Source organism: Phyllostomus hastatus, unplaced genomic scaffold (genome assembly GCF_019186645.2).
Source record: "Phyllostomus hastatus isolate PE091 unplaced genomic scaffold, TTU_PhHast_1.1 phas_scaffold_385, whole genome shotgun sequence".
NCBI lineage: Eukaryota > Metazoa > Chordata > Mammalia > Chiroptera > Phyllostomidae > Phyllostomus > Phyllostomus hastatus.
Genome location: NW_025334026.1, coordinates 14,981,663 through 14,992,769, shown reverse-complemented (window position 1 = coordinate 14,992,769; position 11,107 = coordinate 14,981,663). Strand labels below are relative to the sequence as shown.

The window sequence follows — 11,107 nt, the reverse complement described above, 5'->3', positions numbered from 1 at the left end:
CGTACAGACACAAAGAGACCAGGGATGGGTGGGGGACACAGATGGCTCGAGGACATGTGCAGGGCCAGCCCCAGCCAGGATGGGGCTGACTCAGCCTGGGACTGCTGGTTCCACGGGGACAGCCCAAGCCGGCCTTGCCAGCCTTGCGCCCGGCAGGAGATGCCAGTGGGCAGCCACTGACATCTTGACAGAGGTCAGAATGGGAACCAGAGGCCCTGCCCTTGCAACAGCTGCCCCACCCAACAAGGGCACGAACACTGTCCAGACACCCTGATACTCTGTTAGTGCATGCAGGGGAAGTGGATCATAATCTTGAATTAATTAAATATTTATTAGAGACTGAACTAACCTAAAATCATTTAAATTGCACGAGACGGAGATACAGTGGATTCCCATTATTCGTGGTCATCACGGTCTACAAAGCCACCGCAAAGACTGTATTAGTAAACACCGAAGCCCTGCTCCTGGGGAAATACGGGGCTAGGCTCAGACAGAGAAGAGATGGAATGATTCAACTCCTTCGGTGACTGGTACCTCCAAGCAGGCAAAGAAAATTTCTTCTAGAGCCACGGGAGAAGAAATATCAGTACCCGGTAAGATTTCAGACCTGCACTGGGGAAGAAGCTGACCTCACTTGGGGTGAGGAAGAGTCCAGATGAAGGCTAGTTAGGTAATAATTGACATCTCCTCACGGTCTCTGCTCTCAGACATGGAGTTGATGATGCTTTTTAAATACTTCATGAATTCCATCCGGATCTCTTCAGGGTCATCCTCAAGATTCGAGTGCACCAGCTTCAGCTTGTTCAAGGGTGGTGCTTAAAAAGGAAAATAAGGCAATTAGGCATGAACTTTTACTGGAGGCCATTTCTAGTTCCAAATGGCCACAACCTTATAGAAGCCAATTTGCTCAACTTTCTAAAGTCCAAAAATAAATTGTGTCTTGCTTGACATGATTTAACACAGGAAGGTTTCGCCACACGGCCACCTGACAACAGGATAACTCTATAAGCCACTGCCAGGTCCTCTTCGTTCTTATACCAGAAAGGAAGACATTGCTGAACATTGTGAGTTATTTTCTATGATCACACTGTCACATCTGTAATGGTGTGTGTCCCGTGCAGATTCAAGTTTTTCTTGAGAAAAGGCCAGTTAGGAAAGAGTGACCCTGGTAATATTGATGAGCAGCTAAAACCAGGTGTTTCCCCTCTTGGTGTCTACCTGCTTTTAAAGTGTCTATACCCTGGCCTGGATGGAATGGCAGACCTTCCAGTCTGGCAATTCTGATTTACATGGTGAGAAAAACAAATGCCTAGGACACACCAGATGCTCACTAACTGCACACAGATACTGCTTTCAAGGACAAAGCCACGGCTGGGTAGCTTAGCTGGTTGGAGCACCATCCTGACAAACCAAAGGTGTGAGTTCGATCTCCAGTCAGGGCACATATTAGAATCAACCAATGAATGCATAAATAAGTGGAACAACAAATTGATGTTTTTCTATCTCTCCCCCTTCCTTTCTCTCTCTAAAAATCAATTAAAAAAAAAACAAAAAACAAAGACACAGAGCAATATACAAATGCCCGGAACATTGAAGACAAAAGAAGAAAGGAGAATTGCAGTCTTCTTACACAAAGACAGGTTTCCTTTCTCACTGCCAGAGCCTGGTTTGTGGTGTGCAATTAACAGACACTGAGTATCCTGTAGGAACTGCTGTTGAACAAAGCAGGAATACCACATCTCGATTTCCTTCAGGTGGCTTGGGATGTCAGCGTTGAAGACAATCACCACCCCGTGACAGTCCTTCATCAGGGCTGGCCAGCAAGATTCAAACCTGCAAGGCAGCAAAGAATTCACAGTGAACATTAGGTGGTTCCGGTTTCTAATGGTGGACTTTAAAAATAGTATCTTACTATTGCTAACTGGTGGATGACTTCTCACTGTATTGAAACCCAATCATTAAAGTTTCAAGAGCAATGCATGTTCCAAACAATTGACCAAGCCCCTAATATATGCTAGGAAGTGTGCTAGGCCAAGGTGCCTGGTGGGAAACTGATTTTTTAAATCATTTGATGAAGAAAATCCTCTTAAAGGAAACATACTTTGGATCTCCGCCACAATCCCACAGCTCAAATTCGCACCCCGTGCCTTTGTTGTTGCTGGCAACATGTGGGTTCTCAAATTCCAGGATCCTAGAAACAGAAACAACAGCAACATCTCTTTGGAAACATTATGCTTTTGGAGTGCCATCAGCACCCAAAGCAGATGGTGGGTGACAGACAGGGACTCTCTGGGACACAGATTCATTTATCAGGGCTCACCTCACTCCTTGGGTTGGGTTGTATTCAGTGATGTCAGAAGATTCTGTCAGGAAGTTGGCCAAAACGGTTTTTCCACTCTGAAAGTGAAGGTAATAAAAAATCTTTTCTAACAAGCAGGAGAGTAAACCATAAATGAGCCCTCCAGTAGCTGGTTTGGAAGCAGATGTGATGGAGTGCAGGCCGCAGCCACCTGGGATCACTGGAGCAGAGGGCTGCTCTGGTTGGGTGGACCTCGCTGACTTGGGCTGCATGGTCTGCACAGTCTGCTCCAGGGCCCAGGAAGCAGGGATTCCAGCACTGGCTCTGCCTCGGGGGAATTTTACCTACATGGATTTCCCTGGCTACCCCTCAGTTAACTCATTCAAGAACAGCAAAAAAATTTCATGTGAGCTTTTCCTCACTTGCTCCTCTCCACATTTTTAAGAAAAACCACAGTCTGTCACAGCTCATTATGAACCCACTGAGGCCAAGAAAGGGGAAAGGAGCTCCTCTAAGTCAAAGAGAAGTTCACGGTCGGAGCTGGGCCCCAGGTGTGAGGACTCCTGGCTGGCTATGCCACACTCCCACGTAGAGCTGTTTCTCCCTCTGCGTAATACGCACTCTCATTTTTAAAAAATGAACAAACAGCCCTCCTGGTTCCTCCACCCAAACCATCCATCTGTCTATCCATCCCACACCCTCTCCAAAGGTAACAACAATGATGTTTTTCAGATTTTTTCCTACACATCTGCATCATCCATTTAATAAACACTGTATGACCACATGTAAAATTTTTTTTTCTCCACCCAAATTATTCCTCAGAAGGGGAATCTCTTATACTTAAATCCTTATTGAAAAATATCTCAAATTATGCTCTGCAATTCAGTACAGCCTCCATCGATGCCAATCTGGGAGGCTTGTGCAGGTCACCAGCTGGAGTCAGGAAATAGATAAATAAAAGAGGGGGAAGGACTTAACATTGTTTTAGTAACTTTCTCTGAGAATTTGGTCTCACAAATCATCACTTAACAATAACACAGTAAGTGGTCATGTTAGAAGTCATGAATATTTATCTACAGGGTGAATGAATAAAACAAATGGCTTGATGTTATAGGAATAGTTCCTTGAGCTGGAATACATTTCCAGGAAGAGGTTCATACTCAGACTGAAAAAGTGCTGTATCCTAAACTACTTAGGTGGTGTGCTTTGTTAGGTGACTCAAAAAGTGGCTCTAATCATAGATGACTTTGGTGTCAAAGGTACAGGTGAGGGGCTTGAATAAAACTGTCATGAAATACAAGAATGGAATAAAACAGCATTCCTAAATTAACATAAGCTTAATGTACCTTTAAACGTGTATATAGCTACACTGATACATAAAACATTATAAAAGCATACTTGTATATTTCATTTATGCCACTAAAGTTTATATATACTAGCTGGCTAAAACCAATTTTTTAAGGGGGTGGGTTCTTATGGGGAAATGAAGAAATTGCCTGTTAGGCTCATAAGACACTTATTTTGAAGTGTCTACCTTGTGCCAGGTGCTGTTGAATAAATCAGAAAGAGATGAAGTACTGATAGGTACCAGGGTAAAAATTAAGCAGAGTGATGTGATAGAATCTTTGAATTGGGTAGTCAAGGAAAGCCTAGACGAAGTTTAAACTGAGCTTTGAATGAGTCGACTGAGGCTTCCAAGCAGAGGGAACAGGTGTTTCAGAGGCACCCGGGCGGGAATGGGCACAGAATGCTGAAGGAACAGAAAGTCAGCCAAGTTTGAAGAGTACAGAGGGAGATGGAAATGTATATGCAAAAATGTATTTCGTTGTTGAAGCTGGGTGATGGGTACTAGGAATTCATAGTTCTTTCTCCCTTGTATATGTTTGAGAATTTCCATTAAAATGATATCTATGCTTGTTTTGCTTTTCCTTATTCTCTGCATATTGTTATTGTCTATTTCACTTAATAATTTGTGTCTTGGATTCTCCATGTCAACACACAGACTTGCCATGTTTTGTTTAACTGCTACACAGTCCTCCAGAGTAAGAATGGACCTTAGGTTATGTAGGCATTTTCTTACCGATGGCATCTAGGATGCTCCCAACTGTTCACTATCAACTGTTCACTATGACTCATGGGGAACATCCACAAGTATTCAGCTATTGTAGATTCTGAGAAATGTAAGTGCAGCACTAAAAGCTAAGCACACTTTAAATATTAATGATTTGATCACCAAAAAAGCTGTTATCATTTTACAGCCCCAACAGAATCCTAGAGTACTCATTTCCCTATAAGCATCCGAACACAGGGTATTAATCAATCTTCTAAATTTTTCTTATCCAATCTGATGGGTAAACAAATGTCATCTTTTTGTTTAAAGTTGCATTCCTGTGACTGTGAAGCTGGGCATCTTTCTCACACTTACTGATCAGGTGGATTTCTCTTGTGCAGAGCCTTAGCTCAATTTTCTATTGAGTTCTCTTTTCTTTCCCAGTTTCAAACTTGTGATCTAGCTATTAAGTCTTTGTAATGTATTTTGCAGATACTTTTCCCAGGCTTTAACTTCCCTGTCATTTCTTTTAATCCTTCTTCATTTTTGTGTTGTGCTTAAGAAGAACTTACCTATTTTAAGATTAAAAATGTATCTTTCTATATATTCATCTACTACAGTGGTTCTCAAAGTGTGGTCCCCGATCAAACAGCATCAGTAAAATGCAAATGCTCATTCTTTTACTACTTCCAAGTTCGTTTGTTTTTTTTTACACGTTTAGTTTTAGTCCATCTGAATTTTATTTTTTTGCATGGTGTTAAGTACACATAAAGGCTTAACCCCCCCGGCCATCGTCACACATACATTAATTGCTAATTGTTCCAAAACCAGGTTATAGTCCAGTCTTTCCTCCTGGTTTTCTCGTACCACAGACATATTCATTAGGGACAACCACGAATGCAACGTGAGATCTAAGTTCTGGCTCCAAAACGCCACTCACTATATCTTGGGCCTTGAGGCCTCAATGAAACAGGGTCAACGCCTGGAGGCTCAGCGTTCTCGGTGAGGCGGGCGGTGCACACCGCCTGGGCGGTGGGACTCCGTCCCATTTCCTGGGGGGCACCGGGAGCACCCCCGCCAACGCTCGCTGCGTCCGAAGCCACACCCGGCCCCGGCCTCACCTCGCAGGGCCCCACGAAGAGTATCTTGGCCTTCAGCATCGCGGCCCGCCGACTGCAGGTCCACCGGAGCCCACTCGAGCGTTGTCTGAGACCGCAGGGCTGTCGGGGAGGAGCAGCGGAAATCGCCGCGTGGATTGGCTGCCTTTGTTTCCATGGAGACAGGGAGCGGCCCGCGGGGGCCGACGGGAGTGAGCGGGCTCAGGCGCGAGTTCTTGGTGCTTGAAGGTGCTGGTGGGACACGGTGACCCCGGCAGGGTGGTGTGAGCTTCAGGCTGAAAGTCGCCGTGCAAGGCACAGGGACAGCGTAGGAGGGAAACAAAAACCTCTCTTCTGAGAGGACCGGGGGGGGGGGAGGGGGGAGCGAAGAAGGGGCGAGTTTGGTTTCTTTGTCGAAAGGTTGGTTGCGGGTCCTTTTTAATTTTAATTTTTTAAGATTTTTATTTATTTATTTAGTTTCTTCCTCCCTCCTTCCCTCCTCCCCCCCCCTTCTTATTTTTTTTTTTTAGAGAGAGGAGGAGGGAGGGAGAAAGAAAGGGAGAGATGACCTGGCCCTCAACCCAGGCAGGGGCCCGGATCGGAATCTAACCTGGCAGAATCCTAAAGGTTAGGCTACTGTTCGGTTAGCAAGCGGACGCTCAATGCACCGACCCGCACCAGTCAGGGCACTTTGCCGTCCTTGATCTCCCTTATTTCTCGCTGTTAACTGGACAGCTCAGACAAGCCATGCAGCTGGTGAGCTGGGGTTGGAACCAGCCCTCTGTCTCTTTTTCACTGTGGCATGATACTGGCCACGTTGAAAACGGATTTATCATATCCCTGGCCCAGTCTAGAAGAAGTCAAGGAAAAAACGATCTTCTGGTCTCTGTAAAGGGATTCATCGCTCACCTCATTTGGGCGATTTGGAAGGAACCAAAAGGATAATGCCCTGACGTGTTCAATGTCAGTGCAGTGTCTGGATGCATTGCTGTTAAATTCATTCATTAGGTCCGTCTTAATTACAGACCCAGTCCAGAATTTCGAGTGAGGCCAGGAAATTAAGCGTCTGTGTGCTAAGAGTGCTGATACAAGATATGTTAGCCCACAAAGGTGCTCGCATGACTAAAAATACTACAACTCAAGCTTTAACTTTTGGTAGGCTAGTTATATAGTTTCTGTGTTACAAAGAACTTGTGAGTGAACTATAAGGAAGAGTCTGCTTCAATATCAAGATGTCATTAATTGATTGATTGGTTAAATAAATATTTTCTGAATGCCTACTTTATACCAGGCACTCTTCTAAGTACTAGGGATGTTCCTGTAACTCTTGAATCTGCCATTCCAGTAGAGTAGATGGATATTCATTAAACAAGTAAATATTGGGTTGGCCAAAAAGTCCATTTAGTTTTTTTCTGTAAGATAAAAGGCACATTTTTTCATTTTCATAATAACTTTATTAATTTGGATATTTTGAGTATGTCAGCTATCTCCCACTATTGGATTCTAATGGGTAGAGGCCAGGGGTGCTGATAAACATAAGACATGCATAAGACACAAAGCACCACTTGGCCAAAATGTCAGTGAAACCAAGAAACTTCGCAAACCACTTTGACACATTTGACTGTCACAGCACCTTCTCCATACACTGCACAATTTTTTTTGCATTTCAGTCATGTTTTATCTTTTTGAAATAAAGCATAATATGCCAAAAATTTGTGTGTTGTCTTCCATCTTCAATATTAAAATGGCTGCACAAAAATTCACCAATTTTGATGAGTTTTTTTTGTGCACACTGATATGACAGCTGTCACAATACAATCCAACAAAATTGTTTTGAATGAAGTAAAAGACAACTAAGCGCAACTACTAGAGCCATCGTGTGGAAAAAACAAAATGAACTTTTTGGCCAACACAATAAATAACATACTCTCAGGTAGAGACAATTTTAGGTAGTGGTAAGTGCTATGAATAAAAATAAATCACCGAAGAGTTAAAGTGTGAAGGAGCCAATTTTGGATGAAAGGTTAAGGCAAGACCTTGGTGCAGAGGTGACGTTAGAGCAGAAAGCTGAGTGAAGAGAAGGCTCAGCCAAATAATGTGAAAGATCTGGAGGAAGAGCTTTCCAGCAGAACAGCATGAGTAAAAATGCTGAGGTGGAGATAAACTTGGCATGTTCCAAGATCAGCCCAGAGGGCCCATGAGGTGGGTGCAGGGAAAACAGGGAGGAATGCATGTAAGACTTTGGGAATTTATTATATGGCGGTGGGAAGCCTGTGCCAGGATTGTATTGTATTTGGCTCTGTGTAGTAGAAACTTCACCGCAGCAATTTAACCAAGTGAGGGATTTACTGTTTTCTCACCTCACAAGGAATCAAAGGATGAGCACATGAGAACTGATGCAGCTGTTCAAGGAACAAGATCCATTCTCCCTTTGTGTCCTGACATCTTTGGCATGGCTGCTTTACCTTCGTGTTTTTTGGTTTTTTTTTTGTTTTTGTTTTTGTTTTTCTTTTTAGGCAGGAACAAAGGAAAACAAATGTCAAAGGTTGTATAGCACTAGAGTCTCCCCTTTTCTCAGGAAAGCATAGTTTCCTTAGAATCCCTATTCAGTGATTTTTCCTATGTCTCATTGGTTAGAATCCGATCATGTAGCCTCCCTAACTGCAAGGGAATCTGGGACATGTAGGTTGTAGTTTTGCATGTTGCTTTCCCAAGAATGAGGGCAGGGGTGGTGAGGGGAAAGTTGACATTGGCTAGGAACCTGGTGAGCCAAAAAATCATTAAGGAGAGTTTTTGAACAGGGGGTTGTCATGAACTGATTTATGTTTTAAGCATCTTCCATTATTAAAATATTTGCTCATTTTTCACTATAGGCAGTTCACACATGGCAAAAATATTAAGCAGTTGGTTTTAGTGTGGTGTATAACTGCTGTATATCAGTAATTTTTACAAGGTTTCATCCTAAACCTCAAGTCATGTAATTAATAATTTGTTTTATTTATGACCTAATTGTCTTTTATTAGTAAAGGCTCATGGAAAAGATCTTTTATTAAGTTGGTGACTTGACCTACATTTAATTTTCCTGCAGCATATGAAATATTGTACCAGTGTGATAAAGGATGTGTAATATTTTATTGATACAGCTATCTTTCAAAAGGAATACATTTTAGGATTTTGATTTGAATCATGTACATGTTGATAATATGCACTGTTTATAATACATTTAGTGTTTCAAGAGATTTATTTAATTGCCTTTTGCCCACATATATTATGTAGTCTATTTGCAATTATTTATTTATTTATTTAAATTTTAAACTATGTTTTATTGATTATGCTATTACAGTTGTCCCATTTTTTTCTCCCCTTTATTTCCTCCTGCTCTGCACCCCCCACTCCCACCAGCATTTCCTACCCTCCACTTAGTTCATGTCCATGTGTTGTACGTATAAGTTCTTTGGCTTCTCCATTTCCTATACTATTCTCAACCTCCTCCTATTTATTTTGTACCTACTATTTTTGCTTCTTATTCCCTGCACCTTTCCCCTCCATTCTTCCCCTCCCCCTCCCCACTGATAACCCTCCATGTGATCTCTATTTCTGTGATTCTGTTCCTATTCTAGTTGTTTGCTTTGATTTTTGTTGGGTTTTTTTTAGGTTCAGTTGTTGATAGTTGTTTGTTGTCATTTTACTGTTCATAGTTTTGATCATCTTCTTCTTCTTAGATAAGTCCCTTTAATATTTCATATAATAAGGGCTTGGTGATAATGATACTCCTTTGACTTGACCTTATCTGGGAAGCACTTTATCTGCCCTTCCATTCTAAATGAAAGCTCTGCTGAGTAGAGCAATCTTGGATGTAGGTCCTTGCCTTTCATGACTTGGAATACTTCTTTCCAGCCCCTTCTTGTTTGTAGGGTTTCTTGTGAGAAATCAGCTGATAGTCTTATGGGAACTTCTTTGTAGGTATCTGTTCCCTTTTCTCTTGCTGCTTTTAAGATTTTCTTCTTACCTTTCATCTTGGGTAATGTAATTAGGATGTGCCTTGATATGTGCTTCCTTGGGTCTAGATTCTTTGGGACTCTCTGAGTTTTCTGGACTTCCTGGAAGTCTATTTCCTTTACCAGAATGGGGAAGTTCTCCTTCATTTTTTTTTCAAAGAAGTTTTCGATTTCTTGCTCTTCCTCTTCCCCTTCTGGCACCCCTATTAGATGGATATTGGAACATTTAAAGTTGTCCCAGAAATTCCTAAGCCTTTCCTCATTTTTTTGAATTCTTGTTTCTTCATTCTGTTCTGGTTGAATGTTTATTTCTTCCTTTTGGTCCAAACCATTAATTTGAGTCCCAGTTTCCTTTCCTTCACTGTTGGTTCCCCATACATTTTCCATTATTTCTCTTTGCATAGCCTTCATTTCTTCCTCTATTTTGTGACCATTCTTTTGACCATTCTTTGTGACCATGCTCATTTCTGTGAGCATCCTGATTACCAGTGTTTTGAACACTGCATCTGATAAGTTGGCTATCTCTTCATTGCTTAGTTCTATTTTTGGAGCTTTGATCTATGCTTTCATTTGGGATATATATATATATATATATATATATATATATATATATATATATATATATTTGTCTTTGCATGCCTATTATGTAGTAAAGGGCAGAGCCTTAGGTATTCACCAGGGTGGGACAACTCACGTCACTGCAGTTGTGATGCTGTATGTGAGGGAAGGATCCCAGAGGGAACAATGCCATTTGCTCAGCTCTCACCCTGCTTTCAGTCACTTCTCCCACTTACCCACAAGGAGATTGTGCTCTTCTGGTGCTGATTCCTGGATGGGTGGGTTTGTATATGGTCTAGAACCCTGTGAGTCTCTCCATTGAACTCTCCTGTGAGGCTGGGAGTTCCTACCACTGTCACACCCCCTACAGGTCTTTGTAGTCAGAGGTTTTGAGGCTTTATTTTCCCACGCTGGAAACCTGGGTTGTGGGGTCTCTCTTGCTCCCCAGTTGTTCCTCCTGGTTTATCTGCACACAAATGTGGGACTGCCTGGTCCACCAGCCGCCTCCTCGTCCTCTCTGGTCCTTTAGCTGCCACCTTGCCATGAGTCCTCTCTGTCCCTGTCCTCCCCTTCTACTGGCCTGGGTGAATGTTCCTTCTTTTACTCCTTGGTTGTTGGATTCTGTACAGAATTTTGCCTTTGCTTTTCCTTTTGCTTTTCTGGCAGTTCTGAATATTTTTTGTTTTTAAATTTGTTGTTGTCCTTCTTTTGGTTGTGCAAGGAGGCAAAGTGTATCTACCTAGACCTCCATCTTGGCCAAAAGTCTATTTGTAATTGTTTTTTTTAAAAGAGAATAGTTTTTGTAGAGAAACATTAGTGGGTGTTAATTATCTCCCCACCTGTATTTATGGGTGTTAGTTCAGCTGCTTTGCTAGCTGCAGAGCTGTATTATTAGAGTAAAAACATATTTATAAACAGTATGGGAATTAAAAAATAAAAATAAAATCATTTTCTTATAAAAAGTAGTGATCACTGGCTGCTGTGTGGAGCAGAGTGGGCAACAGTGGACATGCAAGTGCCAGTGTGGAGCATCCCCATGTAGCTTAAGAGATGAATGATGATGTTAACAGTGGAGGTTGGACTCGGGACATATTTTGAAGGTAGA

The 11,107-nt window shown here is 42.2% G+C and overlaps 1 protein-coding gene across 1 annotated transcript; it reads right to left on the bottom strand.

Moving 5' to 3' along the window:
* Window positions 1–312: 312 nt before the first annotated feature.
* Window positions 313–5,587, bottom strand: IFT22 (intraflagellar transport 22). The gene is made up of 5 exons (XM_045819539.1): window positions 5,471–5,587; window positions 2,321–2,397; window positions 2,102–2,191; window positions 1,631–1,833; window positions 313–815 (listed from the first exon to the last, which is right to left on the bottom strand). Exons 1-5 carry the CDS (start codon window positions 5,507–5,509, stop codon window positions 667–669), a joined length of 558 nt encoding a protein of 185 aa, XP_045675495.1. The 5' UTR covers window positions 5,510–5,587; the 3' UTR covers window positions 313–666.
* Window positions 5,588–11,107: the final 5,520 nt, after the last annotated feature.